Below are 24537 nucleotides of genomic sequence, written 5' to 3'. Positions count from 1 at the left end.
AGACAACTGTGTGGGCAAGGGACACAGCCAAAAAGATATTGGAAGCCTGCAATCTTCAGGGCCTCAGGCAGCACTGTAATAAAAATGTTCATGATAATAAATGTTCAAGCTCAAAAACACTTACAGATACCACTGTCTGTGAACACAGTCCATAAATGCAGGTTAAAGGCCAATTGTGCAACAAAGAAGCCAAATGAGAACATGATATGGAAACACCGATGTCTTCCTTGGGTCAAAGCTAATTCCAAATTTACTGAGTCAAAATGGGAAACTGCTCTGCGATCAGACTAATCAAAATCTAAAATTCCTTTAAAGAAAAACATGGACGCTGATCCTTCTGAACAAAAGAGGGAACGATCTCTGATGGCATGGGGATGCATTAGTGCCCATGGAACTGGAAACTTGCACATCTAAAACTGTGCCATCAATGCTAAAAAGTATATAAAGGTTTTAGAACAACAAGATCCCATCCGGACAACATACATGGGGCTGAGTCATCAAGCGAAAAAATTGATGGATTGTGAAAGGTAAAATATGACAAAGAATGGGACAATGTTCTTCTTCAAGAGGTCCAGCAAAAGTGCCCAGAGGTTTATTAAGTGGGGATGCTACACATATGTGAACATGACCCTGTACCAATGCTTTTAGGCATGTTGCTGGCATCAAATTAAAGATGAGCTAATATTTTGTATTATTAATATTATATATTAGCTAATATTATATTGTGAAATAACTTTCAGCACTTATAATGTCATACATGTTCAACTGTGAATAAGATATTGGTTTATGAGGTATGTAAAATTACTGCATTACGATTTTATCAACATTTTACACAGCTTCCGAACCTTTTTGGAATTGAGTTGTACTTAACAAAGTGAATTAAAGTTATATCATGAAGATAGAATATCTGTTTTTGACGGAGTGTCTTTTTCAAAGTATGCCAATACAATTTCATGATTGGGCTATTAGGTTTATCATAAATTTACAATAATGGTAGGGTCGACTGTGGTTGTAATAGAAGTAGGAGCAGTTTGGTATCAAAATAATAATAAGAGTGATTACGCCCTCTATAGATATAAAACGAAAACTACCTTGACAAGCGTCAGGCCGTGGGCTGATTTTCTCCGAAACTCAGTCTTTCAGGCTTCTGACAGTTCTAAAACCCTAATGTACTTTGCTAAATGTCATCTAAAAGACGGTAGAAAATATGAAAAATTGAAATGTTAGAGAATATAAACTATATAAATGTTCTAAACCTAAAAATATGGTACAACGAGACGGTTCATACAGCACTCAGAAAGGAAGTGGGACCTGAAAGTCAAAGCATAGGGATTATCAAGAGGACTTTCCAATGCTGTTCCTAAGTTACCAGCCAACGCTAAAGGACTTGGTGCAAGATGGCGAAGACAACACGAAAATTGCTATAATGTGCGTCTTGTTTTAAAGAACCGTCTACAGAAGGAATATTGTCAAAGTGTTATAGTAACGCCAAAGCACTGTCTGCACCTACAGCGTTTGAAACAAGATGGAGGATGAAGACACAATGCTGGTAAGTTTACACGGTTAACGATACAGCACCTGAAGACTCAAACGAAAACGTGTCGGGAAGCGAAATAACAATGTAACTTGTTAGAGAGAAAAAAGAAACTAGTACAACTATAGATTAAGGAGGATGATTTTGTAGTATAGGATATTCTTAATGGTGTAAGAGTTGTAGCAGCAGTTGGCTGCGACGACGGCTTATTCCATGGTAACAACTTACTTTAACTAGCTTAACATGCATTGTTGCTGCAAACGCAGGGTACCTGGTGCATCCTTTACTTACTCGATTACTTCATTCTGTTTTGTCAAAGTAACTGCTAACACGATGCGGTTGATAACCTACTTTTAGCTGTTTCTTTCTTTTTTGTTTTGTTTTATCTTTTAAATTCCCTCCTTGTGTTTCCCTCAGGCTTCGATCAAGTACTACTGTTATGAAAAGTACTTCAGTCATGCTGTGAACTCCTCATCAGCTGCTCAAAGGAAATACAGCAATGATCCCATCTATATTTTTTTCCACGCATACGGGACTCTTATGCAAGGTGAGCTAAAAAAAAAAAAAAAGACGTGAAATTCGTAATTTATTTTTTTAGGTGTGCCTTTTCCTTCTGTTATACGTGTAGCTCTTTGATCGTTTTACTTCAGATCAAATTGAAGAAGCCACAGCAGAACTGGAAGCAATAAGAGATGATCGAGATGTGTCTCTCTGCACATTAATGGCTCTTGTCTATGCAGAGAAAAGAAAAACAAACCCAGGTAAGCCAGCATAGTTCTTTTATTCGTGCCGTTAGACACATTTGCTGGGATTTTTACAAGTCTCCTTGTATTCACAGACAGAGAAGTTATTCAGGAACTTGATGCTAAGGTCAAAGAAGATCGTAAAAGTGCACCTCCCAAGAGTCTGTACCATGCTGGCACTTTTCTCTGGCTATTAGGGCGGAATGATAAAGCTAGGGAGTACACGGAAAGAATGATCAAACTCTCCAATGGCTCTAGAGAGGTAAGATTTGTATTGTTCCCATAAGATGATTGTCAAATGTATCAATATTATATTGGAAAGCACGTGTGTTCTTGCGTTTTTGTAAAATGTGCACTGATATTTGTCATTTAGGGGATAATCCTAAAAGCCTGGATAGATGTTACATCTGGGAAAGACGCATACGCCAGAAAGGCTGGAAAATACTTTGATGAGGGGCTGAAAGAGAAAGCAGATGTTTTCGCCCTGATGGGAAAGGTGACATGGAAAATACTGATCCATACTGAATGGCCTTCTTCAGCTGCAGCTGCAAATAATATGCTGCTATAATTCCTCACATTTCCCACAAAAATCTCATGAAACCTCCTATGTATCTAATTGACTCAGTCCTTGATTAAATGCATCTTTTTCCAGGACATTAATTTCACTACTAAGTTCACTGTTTTCGTTTACCTCATTGAACAAAAGCTTGGTTCTGAAAGATTTGGGTTGTTTTTGTTTTTTTAATGCAAAACAAATTTTCATTTGCAGACACAAATTATTTCAACCTTATACTTGACTGGAAATAATACAAAGACAACTAATCAAATGTTAAATCTGAGAAAAGTCGCTGCTTTTTGAAAAACTTGCACTTATGTAGAGTTTTGCGCTGTTTACCACCATGCTGCACGGCCTTAACCTACACATCGTCACATCAAATTCAAAGAGAGCGAATAACTCAGCATATGTTTTGTAAGTTTCGACGTTTGTTATGTCGTCTTTGTATTATTTTCAATTCAATATTATTTCTGTAAATGATTGTGTTTCTCTTTTTATTCACATTTGAAAGAATCCCATTGTTTTGGAAATGATCTTAGCTCTTACAGATCTTTTGAACTGTAAATGATTTGTATCATTCCAACGTAACATTTTAAATATTGCCTACCTGCTGTTTATGATTGAATACGTTTTTTATTCATTTTGTGCGTGTCAGTCATCCTCACTGATATTTCTTTTGTCTCAGGCACAATACTATGAATATCGTCAGAACTACTCTGGAGCATTAGAGATGGTTAACCAAGTCATAGTGAGTTTCCCTGGGTTCTTACCTGCTCTAATCAAGAAAATGAAACTGTTGCTCAGTCTCCAAGACTGGGACCAAACCATAGATGCTGCACACAGGTAATCACTTTGGGGCTTTTTTGAGGGTTTCTTCGAAATTGTGCGATGATCTCTGATATTTCTTTAATGTAATACTATTTGAGCTTGCTTCCCAAAACTAAAAAAAGATCAAAAACAATGGCCCAGTTTTAATTTGGTAGGTAGATGATGACTAATCCTTGATCCTTAAAAGGGGGCACCTTACCCCTGAAAGACGAGGGATACGGTTCGGTCGTCTGTGTATTCGATGACATGACAAAAAAAAAATTTTTTTAAGCATTTATGAAGAAAAGACAGTCTGCCGTCACAAATTAACCTGCATTCACCTACATATGAAAGACTAAAGTGATGCCTCAAAGCAGTGCATACTGTCTAAAGGCCATTTTATATGGAGTTATCTCTCTGTGTAGCTCCCAGCCCCTGTAGACACAGCAGAAAAAGAACATGTGTAGAACATAGTGCTGTCCTACTAAGTCAACTAAGAGCAGTCCACATATTTATGAGACTGCCCCCAAGTGGCAGCAAAAGCTCTAACATGACACGCATTTGAGTGGGACCAACTGGGCGAACATGGAGATCTATGTTCGGCAGGTTTTCAAAATTCCGAGTCTAAAGTCGGAAAATTCGAACTGATACAACTTTCAGGTCCCTCCCCCAACCTCTAACAAGCTCCGAATCGCCCCCCAAACCCCTCCCCCTCTGTGGACGAGGTTGTGCACGTGAGTTCACACCAGTGTGAGCGCACACAAGCTGGGGCAGACTCACGCTTAGCAGCGTGTGCACAAGCTGTGATTGACAGGTAGGATTCCTCCACCCTAACTTGATTGGTTAAAAACAGCCGGGAGCGCTCGGTTTTTGCAAGCTTGATTACAGGCTTCAGAGGGAGCTACAGATTTCGTTATTTTTACTAAACAGCCTATTTAATATTCTACTTCCAGAATCCCATGACAGTTCAAGCTAATATGACTAAAAAAAAGTTGCCGACCGCTTTAACTGTTTGTGTTTGCCAGTGCCAGACAACATAAAACACATAAACAACAAATTACAAGAATCACATACAATTTCAAAGAGTTGCAGTTCAGGTTTAAGCAGCTTTGGTAGCCTCTTTCTGATCTCGTGAAGTTGACTGGGGAGCAGGCAGCAAACGGTATTCCTTACATCCTTTAGATGCCTTCATAGTCCCTTTTAGTTGTAATGTTATTTGTCTGGGAGCTCAACACAGTTCTGCAGGAGTATCATATATTCTATTACTATCAATAAAAGAAATCCTAGCTTATTAAGTGTTGGAGATGGACTTTATTCACAGCGTCTTGTGTTATGTTTCAGGCTTTTACAGAAAGATAAAAATAACCTGGAGGCACTGCGGATTCTAGCTCTACATTCTTTGTGTAGGGACGGTGATATTACTGAGGTAAAGTTAACACAATTTTACATTATCATACATTGAACATAGTAGTAGGAAATCAGCATGAAGGTAAATAAAGCATGTAATAAGTGGACATACAGTATGATGGAAGTCTTGATGTCTCCCAATAACAGGCTGTAAAGCATCTTTCGAACGTCTTCAGCAGCTTAGACATGCTGGAACCACACAACCCTGAGCTTTTCTACAGAATGTCTCTTGCCTTCACCCGCGTCGTAAGCCCATTTTTCAGTATTATTCTAAATTCTGTTCCGAAATGTTTCAGCGGTTGTTTCCCAGAGTTTATATGACCTTGAAGATACTGAAGCGTTTCTCTGAAAACTTTGTTGTTTCAAAAAGTTTGGGAGTTTAGTGTTATGCCTTTTACACTATCTGAGGTATTTTGACTGCCTATTCTAACAAAACGTATTATTTCAAAATTCACTGCAACCTTGATGGCAGAAAAAGTTACTAATCGTTGTAGATGTATAAAACATCAAAAGATTATATATTTCTCGATGATAATTTGAAAGATTTTTGTAAGTAGCTAACTTACAAAGTAGCTAACAGACATTTCTGTGTGAAAACGACACTCACCGGCCTATTTACAGAGGAGATCTGACGCAGTCCTGTACAAAATGTCGTGTGGCTTCTAAAATGCCATTTTCATTAACATTTTAAAAAGGTGATGATGCAACTTTATGTTTTATGTTTTGCGTTGTTAATTAAGTTTAACACTTCTAAATGTAATGCAGTCCAGTGTACCAATATCTCCCACTATGGCCTCACATCTGGACAAACAGTAAAATCCTCAAATAGGATAATAATAATCTTAGAAGTGAACTTTTCAGCTCCAATGCAACGTTTAGCTAGATCTGTGGCAGTCAGTTTAACCCAATGTAAGAAAAAATGTATTGTTAAGCCTTTAAGAAATATATGTATATTTTTATTTATGTTATATTTTAAAAGGGTTAATTATGGAATAAACCCTTTACCTCTGAGGCATTCTTTGCACAGATTTACAGCCCTTACTGTTATTGTTGTGTTTTTGTTGCACGCCAGTGTGGACGCAATGAGAAAGTGATTGAGCAGACATTCAGAATGGTGGAAAGAGCCTTCTCTGTGGCATCAGAGGACCCAGATTTAGCCACAGAGTTGGGTTACCAGATGGTGCTTCAGGGCAGAATCAAGGAGGCCATGAAGTGGTACAAGACTGCTATTACCAACAGGGAGAAAGCTAGCATTTCAGCTTTGACTGGTAACGTGTTCACATGATACTTTGAGTGCAAAATTAATATATATATTAAGAAAAAAAAATCAAACATAAATTTCCCATTTCATATCGTCATTATCCAGGTATAGCTCGTTGCCAACTGATAGAGGGCCAACTTGAAGATGCAGAACAACAGTTGGAATTTCTCACAGAGATTCAACAATCCATTGGAAAATCAGCGGTAATGTCTTCTATAAGAGTTTGCTGGAAGGAGAGGCTTATCATGATTTAGAGCTATTGTTGAAGCATCATGCAAACATGATGGCAGGACTGCAGTTTTTCCTCTCAGTTCTTCATATTTCCTCCAAGATTTATTTATTTTTTTGCTCTTAATGTGGAACCTTTGAGTTCTTTTTCTAGAGTAGCCCTTTTTAAGTGGCCGAATCTGTTGAATCGTATTTAATTTCTTTGCCTTTCTTCACATGCGATTTGTTTTTTACTCTTATAGGAACTTCTGTACCTGCAGGCTGTGTTATCAGTGAAAAAGCACCGGTCCCAGGAAGAGGTGACCAATCTGCTGAACGATGCAGTGGACACACACTTCTCTTCACTTCAGGGTCTGCCTTTGGGAGTAGAATATCTAGAGAAGATGAACCCTGACTTCCTGTTGGAGATTGTGAAAGAGTATCTTGCACTGTGTCCCTCTAAGGTACGACTAAAAGAATCATTAGTGATAAGGGCCTTCATTTTTTGAAGTGGAAGAGAGCTTCAGAATTTATGTTTCCCCTTGTGACGTCTTTTCTTAGGACACATTTCTTGGTAGTTTAACCCTCTTGCTTAAAGACTTGTGAAAAAAGTAACATTTAAGACATGATTAATGTGTAGTAAATAGCATTTTCACTGATCCTCTATAAGCCTCCTGCCCCTGGCCAGCCTCCTGCCCCTCAGCTTCAGCACTGTGCCACGTTGTTGGATACTGTTGTCAAGATAGTTCCGGGCCTCCTTCATGCAGTCTTCATGTTAGCTAAAGTCAGATATCAGTCTGGTGAGTTTCCCAATCGAGCAGTTTATTTATTTACTTGTTTGTTCTTGTCTCGTGTGAGTGGTATTTTAAATTGCATTGCTGCTGTGTTCGCTCAGGTGACATTGAAGCTGCTCAGAGCAGCCTGCAGCACTGCATAGACCAGTGTCCATCTCATGCAGATGCACATCTGTTAATGGCCCAGATCCATCTGCTGCAGGGTAACGTGACGATGTGCAACCAGTCTCTCGAACTCTGCCTCAGCCATAACTTTGAGGTAAAATCGCCGTCAACGTCAACACTCCAGTATAACCCATTGCGAAATGAGCAGATACTTTCCACACAATGTTCATACTTTGATGAGCCACCCACATAGATTTGGTGACCCTTTCACATATTTGTTTTGTAACTTTTTTTCTTGCTGTAACATTTAACTAATGAAAATACAGACGTGCTCCAAATATAGGGGCAGCCAATTTTACCAACTAGATGTTGCCACAGACTTGGATGGCAGCGAAAACAAGAAACAAGTCACAATTAAGTGAATGTCCATGAAACATGAAACATGAAGGCATCCTGTCGCTTCATATATTATATTTAATGCAAGTATATATAACGATGTAAATACAAATAGATACAGCCTAAAATGACATCGCTGTTATTACAGGTGTTCAGACACTTAAGCATTATTTAGATCGGATCGCTGTGATCACATTCAGAGATGGTCTGGGACACATATAGCCAAACACTGTAAAGCAGTATGAACCCAAATGTGTCTTAGGCCACATTAACAAACCACCTACTCACCTAACTTCAAGTGGCTGGGTGGCAACACACTCACATTTGCCACATGCACGCAGATCACCGGATATGTTTATTAAAGCCTGGTGTAAACAGCTTTTAAGTCATATCATTGCAAAATGACGTTCTTGATTGGTTGACCTTGTTTTTATTGATGCAGGGATTGCTCGTCCAAATGGGTCATGATTTATTGTTCATTCCAGATTCGGGACCACCCATTGTACCACCTGATTAAGGCTCAGGCTAAGAAGAAAATGGGTGAGCTTGCAGAGGCTATTCAAACATTGCAGATGGCTATGAGTCTTCCAGGTGTCCGCAGAGCTGGATCGTCATCCAAGTCTAAGCACAGGAAGGCAGAACTGAGCTCTGCCGACTGTGTATCTGTCTTCTTGGAGTTAGCTGAGGCTCTGTGGCTCAACGGAAAACAGGTAAAATACTCCTTTGAATGTGTGCCGAAATTTTAGTTGGGCCCATATATATATATGTGTGGCTTTGAAGGAAAAAGTAATAAGCTGATGAATGGATTTCCTCTTTCAGCACGAAGCAGCAAAGGTGATGCAGGATGCCATCAATGAGTTCTCTGGAACCCCCGAGGAGCTACGTGTCACTATAGCTAACGCAGACCTGGCCCTATTGCGTGGTGACACAGAGCTAGCGCTGAGTATGCTGAGAAACATCACACCTGAGCAGCCCTATTACATTCAGGCCAAAGAGAAAATGGCAGACATTTATCTGAAGCACAGAAGAGAAAAAAGACTTTATGCAAGTTGTTACAGGTGAGCACTACATTTGGAATCAGGTGAAACAAAAATGACACTGAAATCTAGGATGATAAATGATAACTGAATATACACACGTGCACACTGTAGTTCCCACATATGTCAAATAGTTAAGTCTAGTAAAACAGAAGGTACTTTGAATCGAGCCATCCATGCAGTTGAAAAGAAATGTTTATGGTTCTTAATGGTAGTTTAGACCTAGCGAAGCATGAATGACCAACAGATCACCACAGAGGTGTGTCTACAATAATGAAGTACATCATTTGCAATGTGATACGCCCGTCTATTCCTTAGAGAAATGGTGGAGAAGCTGCCTAACCCTCACACATACCTCTTACTGGGCGATGCCTACATGAACATTCAGGAGGTGAGTGAAATCTGGGATTCAGCTGTGTCTAATGAGATATTTTTTTGTACAAACACTTAGTTTGGCTTTACATGTGCATTTAAAATCACTTTATTTCTCATCAGTTTTGGACATATTTTAAAAGAATAGCCTAGCTCAAAGTAAAAACACAGACGGGGTCTATTTTCTGCACTGTACTGTTCACACTGTACTTTCCACTCTCATCTGCTGATAATGCTCACATACCTTTGCTTAAAAGATCAGAATGTTTCAAAAACAGATCAGAAAGTAAATAAATGTGCTTCCACTCCTAGAGCAAGAATGCTTTCATTACATTAATTAAGAAAAAAAAGATTTTAGAAATGAAGGTTTTTCCCACGGGGGATCAGTGGCACCACAGAAACTCCTTGCATAGTCTCCCCATCCATCTACAGATAAGAAAGTTATCAGCCGGTTTCTGGTAGAAGACAAGAATCACTGACCTAAAGTCATTTTTCCAAACTGTGGTGGACACAAAAAACATAATCCTCACTGATAGATCAGGTACAAACAAAAGACCAATCATGAAGTCTTTCAATCATTTTACACAGTGGACCGGATCGGAATGCAGCTACGTTGTTGTTCAGTCGGTTTTAAGATAAATCATAGCATCAAAGACTGTCAGATATTGTGGTACTGGTGGCAACCTAAGCCGCATATTGTTGACACATAGTTTGGTTGTGACGATAGGTAAGATAACAGCCAAAAAGAGATCCTCCAAACCTCAGTATTTATGTCTTTATTAACCATCCCCAAAAGCATGTACTTTAAAGCAGACAACCCCTTAAGTTGTTTAAAGCATTTTACTGCCATTTATAATATTTACACATACCAGCAGCAAATTGTGGCTCATTGCCGTGTGTTTATCTTTAGCCCGAGAAAGCCATCGAGGTTTACGAGCAGGCGCTGAGGAAAAACCCCAAAGATGGTGCCTTAGGCAGCAAGATTGGGAAAGCCCTCGTCAAGACTCATAACTACGTCAAGGTCTGTGTTTACAGTCATTTGAAGATTAAACTCACTCAAACAAACTAGTGCTGACGCAAGACTGCCGTTAACATACAGGCAATTAATTACTATGAAGCTGCCCTGAAGACTGAGCAACAGAATTTCCTGCGCTATGACCTGGCTGAGCTTCTGATGAAGATGAAGCAATACGAGCGCTGTGAGAAGGTCCTGCATGACGCTCTGGCTCACGAACCAGGTACTTCAGACGTCACGATATGTCACAGCCGTGATGACGCAAACAATTTGGCAGCATAAACACCATGTGCGATGCAAAACTGGGCGTTGATGTTTGTAAATGATGGTGATGCTGTACTTCTTGTGTTTGCACACAGAATCTGCAATCTTTCTGCTATGTTTTTGAGAGAGGATTCATAGACTGTTGAGGGGCAGGGAGATCATATCTCTGAATTTCATATCATAGAAAGTGAAGATCCATTCCTGGCTCTTTCCAAGGCATTTGAGGCATTTGACCACAGGGGGGTGCTGCAATGTGTAACCGCACTATGGCCCACATGCATGTTTTTTCTAACATTGCTTACAGCTGTTCCTTTTACGTGATCTGGTTGCCACGGTAACTGTGACCTCCTGGACTGCACGGCCCCCATTGCTTCTTGAAGCTACACTTGTCTATTGGGTCGCCGTGCTTCTAATTTCTCTTTTTCTTTCTCCAAAATCCAGTAAATGAACTGCCCGCCCTCTCAGATGATTGCCGCTATCTGGTCCTGTTGGCAAAGATCCAAAACAAAGTTGAAAAAAATGAGGAAGTGCTACTTTCTCTGCAAAGAGTAGGTGACTCCGGTCATTTTGTCTTTTTCACGTTTTCTATAAGATATTATTTCTTCATTATTTCTCTACTTCACCGTGATCTGCATAAAGATAAGACAGTCATCTAAAACCATGGGCACATTTACAAATGTGTGTCTCATTGTACAATTTTCTGAACAAACTTTAATGATTGTCATTGGGTTTTTTTCATTTCTGTAATGACACTGTGTTTGTTGTTCATAGGCCCGAGATGTGCAGGCCAAGGTGTTGAAGCGTGTGCAGATGGAGCAGCCTGACGCTGTCCCCACGCAGAAGCAACTTGCTGCTGAGATCTGTGCCGAGATCGCCAAACACTATACAAGTCAGAGGGGCTATGAGAGAGCGGTCAAATTCTACAAAGAAGCTCTTGTGTATTGTGAGACAGATCGCAAGGTCAGTGCAGCTGAATCAAAACCGTTGTTTGTACTCACCACAGCTGTGCTACGCCAGCATTGGAATCTTTTTCAGTCTTTTGCCTGTTATTTTTTAATTTATAAAAGTGATCTCATTTGTTTATGGTTTGATTATTCAAAATGCCACCCTCAATATTATTGCACAAAAAACCATGTGACATGATTTCATTCAGATGAATGCGCTCCCTTGTTCTTAGGTGATGCTGGAGTTGGCGCGGTTGTATCTGACTCTGGACGAGGTGGATGCCTGCCAGGAGCAATGCAGTGTCATTTTGAAGAATGATCAGTTTAATGAAGATGCAACTCTGGTTGGTTCTGTTTCCCTGACAACACAACTGCTCTCACAGCCCTTCTTTAAAGCTAATATAAAAAGCGCATTTCTCCTATTCGTTTGTAGATGATGGCAGACATTATGTTTAGGAAGCAGGACTATGAACAGGCAGTGTTTCATTTTCATCAACTCCTTGAGCGCAAACCAGGTGCACCTTGCTTTTTTTTTCTTTTTTATGTGAATTGATGATTTGACTTTCTCAAAATGAAAAGCATAATGAACTGCACCTGTCGCTTTCAGACAACTACCCAACTTTGTCACGCCTTATCGACTTGTTGAGGAGGGCTGGCAAGTTGGAAGAAGTCCCCAGATTTCTTGATTTGGCTGAAAAACATTCTTCCAGGTCTAAATTTGACCCTGGGTTTAACTACTGCAAAGGACTTTATCTTTGGTAAGTGGGAAGACTTTTCACCCCATGATTATTGGCACTTCTGTTCTTTTAAGCCTTTGTGACTAAACTCGTGCTTTCTGCTCAGGTACACGGGAGAGCCAAATGACGCCCTTCGACACTTTAATAAGGCCCGAAAAGACAACGACTGGGGTCAAAATGCTGTGTATAACATGATCGAAATCTACCTTAACCCTGACAATGACACCATCGGTGGAGAAGTGTTTGAGAATTTAGAAGGTGAAATTGGGTGAGTGGACTTTTATTAACAGAGTCAGGTGGAGTGGAAATGACTCGATTCAGAATACATTCCTCTGTTTAAAACCTCTCTTGTTATTCAATTTAATTCAATTAATTTTTATTTATATAGCGCCAAATACAACAAATGTCATCTCAAGGCACTTAAATAATAAAGTCCAATTCAAGTCAATTGGAATTGAATTAATTGTAATCATAATTATTTGTAAAATGATCCTATTCATTCATATAGAGCCAATTCAAAAACAATTTCCTAGCTAAGGAAACCAACAGATTGCACCGAAACTTGTCTTCAGTCCAATGTCCCGTCCTGAGCGTGCCTGAGGCGACTGTGGAAAGGAAAGGATGGATTATGCTAACATGCTTTTGCTTTGTCACTCCTTAGCAACTCCACAGAGAAGCAGGAGTCAGAGCAGCTTGCTGTGAGAACAGCTGAAAAGCTACTCAAAGAGATAAAGCCTCAGACACCGGGCGGACATGTACAGCTCCACATCCTGGAGAACTACTGCTTGCTTGCGACTAAACAGAAGGCTAATATAGAGAAAGCCCTCAGTGTTTTCACAGAGGTTGCAAACAATGAGGTAAGTAAACTCCAGATGGTGCATGAGTTACATCACTCCCTCTTGTGTAAATATACCCACACTAAGAGATGGGCATTATTTCAGGCTCTCGCTTAATGTCTGTGAGCACCATTTGGCTAGAAACCGCACATCACTCTGTACCAAACTGAATATCAGTGTACATAACTGCTTATGTGGTAATAGTTTACCTACATAAATCGTTGGTGGGATGTTGTCAGATTCATCCTGTTTCACCAGAATACTTTGGTTCAATCCAGAAAGACCACGTACCAGCACTACTGGCCATGGCAACAGCTTACATGATGCTAAAACAAACCCCTCGAGCCAGGAACCAGCTCAAACGCATAGCTAAGATGAACTGGAACATTGCTGACGCCGATGAGTTTGAAAAGAGCTGGCTGCTCCTGGCAGACGTATACATCCACTCAGGGAAGTTTGACATGGCAGGGGACCTTTTGAAGAGATGCCTCAATCATAACAAGGTCAGTTATACCGTCACTGCTTAAACATGACATCAAGGCTATATATAGCACATATATGCGCATCTTATCCTCTTTTTGACAAATGGTGTTTCCTTAAAACTCAGAAACTAACTTTAATTTCAATGTGTAACTGGACCTTTTTCCTAGTCATGCTGCAAAGCTTATGAATATCAGGGCTACATAATGGAAAAAGAGCAGGCGTTCCGTGATGCTGCACTCAACTATGAACTGGCTTGGAAATATGGAAATCGGACAAACCCAACTATTGGTATGTCAAGCAAAATCAGATGTCAAGTTCTATTTATAAATGGATCAAGACAAAACACTTTTGCAGCATCTAACGTCTACTTTTCCTTTAGGATACAAGCTTGCTTTTAACTATTTGAAAGCAAAGAGGCATGTCGATGCCATAGATGTCTGTCATAAGGTGAGACATCTGGAGATGGATGCTGACACTCTGTCATCTTTGAGTTGACTTTATGATTTGAATCGGATTTATTTCTGTCCACAGGTTCTTGCTGCTCATCCAAATTATCCAAAGATGAGAAAGGAAATCCTGGACAAGGCTCGCGCTGCCTTGAGATCTTAGTGTTGGACCTGTTTGTGTGAGTGTGTGTGTGTGTGTGTGTGCAAGAGCAAGTGAAGGAAAGAGAAAGACATAAAATAAATATTTATCTTTTGAAATTAGTCAGCTTTTAGCAAATCTACTTTTGTTGTTTGGATTTTCCTGCTGAAAGTGAACAGTTACTTGGATTTGGGAAGAACCTCAAACACATTTCTATGTACAATTTTTTTTCTGAGCCTATTCTAAGCTGGTTGCTGGCAGTCCAAAGAGAAAACACAGAGCAGACACATTCAGGCATGTGCACGACTGAAAGCTTAAAGACATAAAACAGCTATAAAAATGTTTTTGCAGCATAAAGCGAGGGAAACTCGTAGAAAGGGAGTCTTTGGAGCCTTTCACCTGTATTTACTCAAACTGTGTTTCTATTCTAGCCTATTCTAATTTTTTAAGGCAACAACTCAAGTCTCTGATAGTGATTTTCTGTAGCTGACTTAGCATTTATGTAATGTAGAGAATTATGTTTGTTTTATTTGTTTTGTCGTTCAAATAGATAGTCATTTAATAAATGTATAACAGTGTTTCCTTGGTCTTACTTTTTTTTTCACCTGAAGCTTCAATGAATGCATTAATAAGAACATTTGCCCTCCTAATTATGGATGAACGCACGATCGATGCATCCACATATCAAACGCCACTCGAATCACATGTTGGACACAGAGCAGCATTTTAATGGACAAAATAAACTAGCCGCCTGCCGTGGGTCGGACGCGGTGGGGGACATGGTCCTCACAGATGGAGTCGGTGTGCAAGTCAGTGACCGATAGACTTCAAACAAGGCACCAGAGAAGGTTCCCTGCGGTGAAATCCACGTCTGCAAGCATTGCGAACAACATCCGTGGGACATTTAGGGGAAAAGACAAGCTCGCAGAGAGCGGGGGTGAGTGTCCACAACTTTTATCTGGAATTCTCGGATTAATTGTTCGCTCCCTGCGCTGAAAAGACTCGGGGAGTTTTCCACATTTTCCCCCGGACCATGTGTGATCTCAGTTTAATGAGGACACGTTCATTAAGTTTAAGCCCCGCGAGCGCGATGTGAAGTCTCTCAGAGACTTGATTGGATGCGGTGGGATATATCGGCTTCTTCCGTTATTTGTAACCCAGCAACTGTTCCAGTGAATGACCAGTTGAACAAATCCCATTAATGACGCCGTTGCTGACTCTGAGCAACTCCGAAGAGATCAGTCACCTATAGTACTCCAAACGAAGACAGCCTCAACTCGCATTGATCGAGAGTTCATCGTCACAACACTGACTGAGAGCCTTGATTTGTTTTGGCTGATTATGGGGAAGGTGGCCGCAGTTGATCGCCATCGTCTTTTGTAATCTCTGCTCTCTGGTTTGTATTCCAGGTATGGATTCTGACCGCTGTTTTGACATGCAGGCATCCTCTCTGCGCACGCGCACCGGTGCGTCACCGCCTTCTACCTGAGAGTAACACACCTGGATCCAACGACACGGAAGTTTGGGGAAGTCAGAACACAGAGCGAGTCTTTTTGTCTCCTCGCATAGTTTCAGTGGAGCTGAAGCAACAAGCAGAGGGTCCTCAGTTAAAGCAGGATGCAGGGTCGTTGGATTTGAGAATCAGTTAAAGGACTGCTAAACCTAACCTGTAGATCAGCGACTCATGGTACGTTTTTATTTACTCTGAGGGAATCCGGATCCCAGGATGTTGCGCTGATTTCACGTGCTGATTTCAAATATGTGATTTGTGAATATTTGTATATAAATTTTTTGAATAATAAGTGTTATGCTGAAAGCACACAGTGTTACTGTGGTGATATAGCAGACGATGTATCAATATGTTGTCTGTATTTTTCTCTGAAACCTTGATGTCTTAAATGTTAAAAAAAATTCTGTTAATGTGGACTGCTAATCATTGTAACACATTTCACTATATCTACTTATTACAGCTGAATCTCAGTCCAAAGCCTGCTTGGTCTCCACTAAAGAACAATGACAGCTCTTCGCAGATTCCTCCGAAGACGATTGCACCCTTTTAAACTGGCTGTAGTGGCCCTAGTCTTTGTCACATTTGTGTTCTTTATACAATGGGAAGTGGGGACCCAAAGCCAACAGGAGGAACCATGGCTAAAGGAGATGGCAGTGAAGCGAGACGCCATGCTGGGGATGGTGATGGGAGCTGTCAATAACTTCAGGGATGCAATGCCAAAAATGCAGATCAAAGCCCCCATACGGCAGCAGGATGAGCCAGACGGTGCTTCCTGCCTGCCAGGTCACTACACTGCTGCTGAGCTCAGGCCCGCTCTGGAGAGGCCACCCCAGAAACCTCTTGCTCCTGGAGCTGCTGGGAAACCATTCCACACAAATTCACTGAGCCCCGAAGAGCAGAAGGAGAAAGAGAGGGGTGAAGAGAAACACTGCTTTAACCTGTATGCCAGTGATCGCATCTCTTTGAACAGGGACCTGGGCGCAGACACAAGACCACCTGAGTATGTCAACACGTACAGTCTTTATGCTTTCAAAAAACTTTTACAAAGTAATTGAGTTCTACTTTGTGTTCTCAAAGTGTGTGTGTGTGTGTGTGGGAGGGGGGGTGTAGGCTACAAGAAGATCTTGCTGTTCGAGATTAGCATAAAAGTGTTCAGTTCTCCTTGGCTTATTACAAGAATTTATCCAAAATATAACTCTGAGTCACACCAAAAAATATCCACCAAGATTACTGCAAGATTTATTGTTGATGGGGTAATGTGACATGACTGTTGAACCCAAACAAATTCCTCACATTTGCTTTTTGAATCCGACGAAAACGTCAGGGAGAAACCACAGAGATGATTGCTCTGTCTGACTTTGTTTCTGCATGCCTGCCCGGTTACAGTTGGCTAAATTCAAAGACAAGCGGTTTTGTGGTACCTGGAAGACCAAATGCATTTAATTTTGTAATCAGTATACAGCGCAGACATAACGCCTGTTCATGCATTACAAAATCTCCCACTCCAACAGGGCAGGTATTTCAAAGGTTGCCACTCATGCAGGATCATAGCTGAAATAGACTCCCCACAGGGGAGAGCCTGCAGATGTAATAACCAGACTATTGCTCTACTCAAGAACCGTTCAGAATAGTCAGATCTTTGTTTTCTTTGTCCTTCTCAATGCAGATGTATAGAGCAAACCTTCAAGCGATGCCCCCCCTTGCCGACCACCAGTGTGATAATTGTGTTTCACAACGAAGCCTGGAGCACTCTGCTGAGAACAGTGTACAGTGTCCTCCACACCTCACCCGCCATTCTCCTTAAGGAGATCATCCTGGTAGATGACGCGAGCGTGGATGGTAAAAACTCAACGGGGGCCGTCAAGACTGCCCCGCTCACTTTTGAGTTTGATGTCTTGCAGCTTCAGCTTCTGTAGCTTGTGAAGTGGGTAACAACAGGAAGCAAGGGGCTGCTGTCAAATACACCAAAGAGGAATTAGCAGTGGTTGGGCTACGAAATGAGTTACTGCCTGCAAATAGGTCAGATGTTGGAAGGAAGCAAAATGCAGGAGAGGTCAGAGGTTTCAGGGAATGCAGGCCAGCTGACACTTAAAGCTTAGTCATTAGATGGGAGCAGGCATCAAACTGACCTTCGCTCTACAACTGATCTCCGCACACACTGTCACTGTCACACACTCTCACAAGGTGTTAGTTTTTATCTGTTTTGAGTCTTCTTTTTTGTTTTAAGGACTATGAAAATAGTCTACGCAGAACTATTACACATTAATAGAGTCTTTAGAAAAAGCTGTTTACTTTTGCATTCGTCAGATCTTTTTGGAAATTTATTTTGAACTCTCTGTCTAATGAATATCCCATGCTTTCAGATGCATTGAAGGATGCTCTGGATGAGTATCTGAAGCAGCTGAACATTGTGCGAGTAGTCCGACAGCGAGAAAGGAAAGGACTCATAACTGCTCGGCTTCTGGGCGCGTCCGTGGCCACCGGTGACACGCTAACCTTTCTCGATGCCCATTGTTAGTTCACACCACTTAGTCAACACCATTATGCACATATTAAGACTGTTCTTCACACCCTTTCTTACACACCCAGAGCTCTACAAAGCAATGTTTGCTCTGGTTGAAAGCCAAGACATAAGAAAGGTAGAAATTATTAAGAAAGCAGCTGTGATGAAGTGTCCTGTGTGCATGTATTAATAGGTGAATGCTTTAATGGATGGCTGGAGCCTCTGCTGGCAAGGATAGCTGAGAACTACACTGCAGTAGTGAGTCCAGATATAACCACTATTGATCTCAATACATTTGAGTTCATGAAACCGTCCCCATATGGCCAGAACCACAACCGGGGCAACTTTGACTGGGGTCTTTCTTTTGGCTGGGAGAGTCTACCATATCACGAGAAACAAAGGAGGAAAGATGAAACGTATCCCATTAAGTAAGCAAGAGTTGCGCATCAATTTGGAATATCCCCTGTATGTAAGCTTTTTTTTGTAAAAAAATTTTTAAACCTGTACCTGAATTGATTTATTTTAAAGGACTCCCACATTTGCTGGTGGGCTCTTTTCCATCTCTAAAGAATATTTCTACCACATCGGAAGCTACGATGAAGAAATGGAAATCTGGGGTGGTGAGAATATTGAAATGTCATTTAGGGTAAGACCTCAGTGAGCTGTCATGCTGTGCAGCAGTGTACATATTCACCACTTTCAGCCTCGCCTACACGGGTGTGTCTAACCACATGTCATTGTGCGTCTGTTTCTCCCAACTGCTATTAATCTGCAGGTGTGGCAGTGCGGTGGACAGCTGGAGATCCTCCCTTGCTCCATTGTTGGTCATGTGTTCCGCACAAAAAGCCCACACACCTTTCCCAAGGGGACACAAGTGATTGCTCGCAACCAGGTACGACTGGCAGAAGTCTGGATGGATGACTACAAGGAGATCTTCTATCGCCGTAACCAGCAAGCTGCGCAAATTGCAAAAGATGTAAGTGCTGGTTTTGAATCTAGCATGCCTATGATATTCTGTTAATTGACTTCGCTCATTTTGAAGGAGTAGCAAATTGCTCTAAGGCATTGTCTTTCGCTTCCACTCTTCACGGTTGTAAATAAGTGTTTTTCAAGTCCACTCATTACTATCTCCCCCTCAAGGCAAGTTTGAGCAAATGCTGCTCCTGTTCCTGACGCCCTTACAACAAGCATTAAGTCTGATTATGAATTACTTAACATGCTCTACAGGAGAAAGCATGCACTCTCCAGGAAAATGATTCACTATTATATTTCTCTATGTGTGAACTCTGTAAAAATTAAACGCATACTTCAAAATGAGGAGACATAGATTGGCTATCAGAGGATGAAAGCAGTTAACCAACAAAGAAAAGCCCTTAAGGAAATCAGCTCTGGTAAAATGACAGCCTCTCCAACATGTGGTCTCATTGGAGCCATAAACATTTCCCTCAGGGCTATACCTCACAGAAGAGGCCAGCCCTTTCCTGCTGATTTCAAACAGACACGCTGTAGTCCACGGCTTCACAGAGTCCCCTGTCAGGGCCATCAGTGGGCCCTAGAGTGAGCACAATTCCCCTCATTATAGTCATTAAGGGCTCTCATTATTTAAGAGTAATCAGGTTCCTGCAACTGTTTTTAAATGTGCCTTTACTCTTTAGTTTGAAAGTAACAGTGGTCAGATATGTTTCTGTAGTTAATTAAACAAATGAGGCATTCGAGCACTGGAACACAGTTGCTGGTGTTGAGAAGTGTTAAGTGATGGTGATCATCAAAGCAATTCAAAAAGGAAATGTTTCAGTCAAATTTAGACTGAAATACTCAGGAACTACAGTCTACAGTATGGCATGGATTGCCTTGAAATGTAATACACTGAATTAGTAGATTTAATCCAATTTTGTTTTGCTGCTTTTAGAAAGGTTAATTAAAGCATCAGCTCCACAGTAAATTGTTTTGTGCTTGACTGGTGAAAGAAGCCGTGACTCTGGGCTCTTTGTTCATTTTATACCAAGAGGTGTTTTCTACCTGATCAGTGTAATTAGTGGTGAGATGTTTCACCACATGTTGCCTTACAAAATGTTTTCTTTCATTTATTTTTTTTTTCGTCTTTTGTTGCCCACGACTTAGGTTTTCAAACATTTTATCAGGCATCAAGTCGAAATAGGCATCTAAAACAAAAACCTTTCTCAGTTTAAAAAGATGATTTTAAATTTGATAGTAACTTGTCTAATCTCCCTTGGGATTTTTTATTTGTCTTTGCATTTCATTGTATTTTCAATATCACATCAGGTTTACATGTTTTGCAAATCATTACATTATGTTTTTATTTAAATTGCACGCTATGGTTTTCTCACTAGCTTCAGCTGTGCACTTCTGAGTTCTTTTAGCACTAATTAAAGCTGCCGTCGGCAACTTTTTTTTAGTCATATTAGCTTGAACTGTCATGGGATTCTGAAAGGAGAATATTAAATAGGCTGTTTAGGAAAAATCCCGAATTCTGTAGCTCCCTCTGAAGCCTGTAATCGTGCTTGCAAAAATTGAGCGCTCCCGGCTGTTTTTAACCAATCACGTTAGGTTTATTATTGATCTATTATCTGAGCAGAACAGTCACCAACCACGTCTTCCATGCTGAGCGTGAGTCTGCCCCCAGCTTGTGTGCGCGCACACTGGTGTGAACTCACGTGCACAACCTCGTCCACAGAGGGGGGGGGACCTGAAAGTTGTATCAGTTCGAATTTTCCGACTTTAGACTCGGAATTTTGAAAACCTGCCGACGGCAGCTTTAAGATGCTAAACCTCATATTTGATGTATAAAAAAATGAACATGCCATTATTTTCAGAACAGAAAATCTAAAGTCCAAAATTGTTTTGTTTACCAATTGTTCAAAGTCTTTGAGCTCTTTATAATTCTTGCATTTCATTGCAGATGGACAGTGTTACTGGAGTAAAAGATTCTGCCTCTTTTTTTTCTACGTGTTTAAAAAGAAAAAGAAAAAATCTGTATACTGATCTTGTGTAGAAAATGAGAGTCTTTTCTCAGTTTATCTTGCTTTCCTGCCTTTCATTGTTACAACAGAGAACTTTTGGAGATATCTCCAAACGCACGGACCTCAGAGCGCGGCTGCAATGCAAAAGCTTCTCTTGGTATTTGAGGAACGTCTATCCAGAAGTCTTCATGCCTGATCTCAACCCACTCCGCTTTGGCTCGGTAAGACCATACACCCCATCACCACCTCTTTCCAACCCCACCGCTCTGTCTAGCCACTGTGGGTTTCCACTTAGAATCTCCAGAGGGTTCAGAGCAGTTCCAATTTAACACCACAAAAGCACTTCAGAGCTTGAAGTTGTTTGAACAGCTTGTGCTGGATGTTAGTTTTTCATTTTGTTTCCTCTCACTGCTCTCTTTTCCTTCTCTTTTTCTTTAGGTGAAAAATGTGGGCAAAGACTCATGTCTGGATGCTGGAGAGAACAATGAGGGTGGGAAGGAGCTCATTATGTACCCATGTCATGGACTAGGAGGAAACCAGGTCAGCAGTAAAATGTACCTTCTATCTCTTGATAAGACTGCACGGTTCACTTACAGACACACTGATTAGGTTTTTGATCTCCTGTGCTCTAGTATTTTGAGTACTCCACACGTCATGAGATTAGACACAACGTTCAGAAGGAGCTGTGTATGCATGGGGCAGAGGGAGCTGTGAAGCTGGATGACTGCCAATACAAAGGCAGGAACACATTTGCAGGAGCAGAACAAAAATGGGAGCTGAGAGATGTGAGTTCTGTCTTTTGCATTTCTTTGCACTGTGATTTCAGACGCCTGGGTTATCATTTCTGTTTTTTGGGAGAGTAATGGTTTTATCGTCTCTTTATATAGAACCAGTTAATCTACTTACCAGGATGGAACATGTGTCTGACTGCCCGTCATGAGCATCCCTCTCTCGCTCATTGCAGCCCCTCGGACAGATACCAGCACTGGTCCTTCATCTGAGTGGGCAAAACATCACTTTGGAAACAGCTACGTATGCATGAGCATACTTGGACACAAGTATTCTTTTACGTATGCAGCTTTTTTTTTTTTTTTAGAATAATGATTGTATTGAGTTTTTTAATTTATTTTTTTATACATGTAAGAAGTCAACTGCTGCTGCTGGAAAGTCCAGACTTTGGAAGAAACCATAATGTGCCACCTCTACAAAGAAGCGACCGATTCTTGCAACAGTGAAGTTGCGCTATGTTGACGAGTGCCTCTTTTGGGTTTTAGATGTTTTCAATTCTCCAAATCTTCTCAAACCAAAACATGCAACATTTGGTATTTAAAGCCAGCATACTCGTCACTGAGACATAAATGTAAGACAAAGATTGTGAGCAAAAGGTTCCTACTGGTAACACTAAAATCCCAAATGTGATGCACCAAAGAGACAGACAGTGAAAACTTCAACCAAACAAGAATTCTATGCATTGTCCCTTTAAAATGTAATTCTTGGAATGGAAGACCTCTTATTCGGGATGGTCCTGTGCTTTGGATATAATGTTGTGGTTTTTTTTTTTTTTCTTGATGTGAAACTGATTGAAGGTTTTGGTGGCGGTGTGGTGAGGTTGTTGCAAATTTCAGGTGAAACTTAGTTTGGTCTCCTCAGTCCAAAATGCATCAGTTATTTCTCAAAGTATTCTTTTTTTTAAACAATTTTTTTTTATCTTTTAACATTTTCAATATAAATAGATAAGAAGAAGAAAGGCTGATTTTAATGCACAAAACTTTGTGTGCTCATCGACAGCCTGAAACTCTCTGCATTTAAGCAGGGGTCAACATACTAATTTCTGGTGCAGGCACTAGTGTTTAAATGGCTGTGAAATATTGTTTGACTGGTTAAAGATCAGGTTGTGTTTGCCTTTAGTCAAATAGAAGCTGCCATGGTGCAAAGATGTTATTTTGAGCTCAATAAATTCAGTTGGGTAGAATAAACAAATAGCCACTTCTTTGATTCATCCCTGTGGTCTGCAGAGGGCGCCTCAGACCACAGGGGCAGCGCTAACTCACTTTGCGGTAGAACTATGATGGACTGGAGAGTTATTTCATAAGTGACTTGCATCACAAAATCATTTTTGATCAAATTTATTTGAAAATCATGTTTAAACGAAACAACAAAAGAATGATCTAGGCTTTACTTACAGTTGGAAATCAAACACATTGAAAAAAATGTACCATTTTGTGCAAAACTTATGCATTTCACCAAACGTGGAATAGAGTTTAACAAATCAGGCACATGAAGCTTTACAACTCACGACGCGCATGAAACAAATTACAATTTTAAGATAGTGAAGCAATTTACTCAATACAGACTGTTTAGTAAACCACAATAAATACACATTTCAATATATCATTCGCAATAAATACTGGAAACTAAACCCAAACGCAGGAGTTCTAACTGGATGCACTGTCATTGTATCTAGCCTTCTCACATTATATGCTTTGGCACAATTAATAAGCACTATAGGCTATGCTGATGCCACTGATTGCCTGAAAGCGTTTTTGTACACTTACTCTGTACCGTGAAAAGTGGCTCGAGGTCCGAGATGCTCTACAGACACAAAACCACCAAAGCTGTAGTGTTGAACTCTGATTTGAACAAAGTCACAGGCATTTGCAAGCTTGAAAGAGAGGCAAACGCCGGTATTCATGCAGGAGCAGAGACTGAAGAGCTACAGCCTCACTCGCAGAAACTATTGCAGTCCACCAAATGTTGAGGCTATTTACACATTTTTGGTAAGCAGTGTTAGTTTTCATATCTGGCTTTTCAGACCTTTTTCAGTGGCTTACAGAACAGTAGGAGATCTCTCTTTTTTTTGCTGATTAGTAGAATCGCGTTTATAAAATAAGCTTTGATTGTCAACTTGAAATATTTGTTTTTGCCATATAGAATTACTAAAACTAGGATATTGCGTGTGTTTGTTTTTTTAAGTAGTGTATCCAAAGTAGTGCTTAAGATACTAATAAGTACAATGACAGTCAATCAAAGTCCACTTTATTGAAGACTTTCTATAGAAAGGAAAGTCTGTTGACATCTATTGTAAACAAACTACTTGGTTTTTAAGATCAATTCAATTTAGCTCCACTGGTTACTGTTTGAATTAAGCCATTTATGGTCATTTAATGATGAATGCAGAGTTTTGGTGTCTGGAATGAATCATAGAGTTTCTTCTTCTACCGTTTTTATATCCCTGTTTCCAGGAAACGCCCAAAAGGATAAGTCCTCATTTGCAGTGATACATGCTAAGTATATGATTCAAAAACTGAATAGGTGGGGACACAAGGGTAGGTTATTTGAAACCATCTGCATGCCACTGGACCTCGATACATACTATAAGTGCAAAAGGCTTTGAGTTGGTTTTGACATGTCTGTTCGTATTGTATTCCAGAGTCTTCAGGGTTTTTCATGCTTTTCAAAA

At 40.5% G+C, this 24537-nt stretch overlaps 2 protein-coding genes across 2 annotated transcripts; both read left to right on the top strand.

Moving 5' to 3' along the window:
• The first annotated feature begins 1375 nt into the window (after positions 1–1375).
• ttc21b (tetratricopeptide repeat domain 21B) lies at positions 1376–14655 on the top strand. The gene is made up of 29 exons (XM_075479721.1): positions 1376–1549; positions 1952–2081; positions 2185–2295; positions 2373–2539; positions 2651–2773; positions 3519–3676; positions 4982–5066; positions 5195–5293; positions 6120–6315; positions 6414–6511; positions 6779–6979; positions 7186–7315; positions 7411–7568; positions 8296–8520; positions 8630–8868; positions 9166–9238; positions 10130–10240; positions 10319–10457; positions 10940–11046; positions 11270–11458; positions 11676–11786; positions 11876–11957; positions 12050–12200; positions 12286–12447; positions 12841–13036; positions 13294–13518; positions 13666–13786; positions 13878–13945; positions 14030–14655. The coding sequence occupies exons 1-29, from the start codon at positions 1526–1528 to the stop codon at positions 14105–14107; spliced, it is 3957 nt and encodes a 1318-aa protein (XP_075335836.1). The 5' UTR covers positions 1376–1525; the 3' UTR covers positions 14108–14655.
• Positions 14656–15453: 798 nt separating this feature from the next.
• galnt3 (UDP-N-acetyl-alpha-D-galactosamine:polypeptide N-acetylgalactosaminyltransferase 3 (GalNAc-T3)) lies at positions 15454–23813 on the top strand. The gene is made up of 11 exons (XM_075479719.1): positions 15454–15770; positions 16054–16593; positions 17260–17432; positions 17957–18106; positions 18290–18524; positions 18625–18742; positions 18872–19072; positions 21167–21298; positions 21516–21617; positions 21710–21862; positions 21965–23813. The coding sequence occupies exons 2-11, from the start codon at positions 16097–16099 to the stop codon at positions 22076–22078; spliced, it is 1875 nt and encodes a 624-aa protein (XP_075335834.1). The 5' UTR covers positions 15454–15770; positions 16054–16096; the 3' UTR covers positions 22079–23813.
• Positions 23814–24537: the final 724 nt, after the last annotated feature.

The sequence above is a fragment of the Odontesthes bonariensis genome, chromosome 12 (genome assembly GCF_027942865.1).
Source record: "Odontesthes bonariensis isolate fOdoBon6 chromosome 12, fOdoBon6.hap1, whole genome shotgun sequence".
NCBI classification, from domain to species: domain Eukaryota; kingdom Metazoa; phylum Chordata; class Actinopteri; order Atheriniformes; family Atherinopsidae; genus Odontesthes; species Odontesthes bonariensis.
Note: the sequence above shows the minus strand (reverse complement) of the source record. Positions and strands in the feature narration are given on the sequence as shown.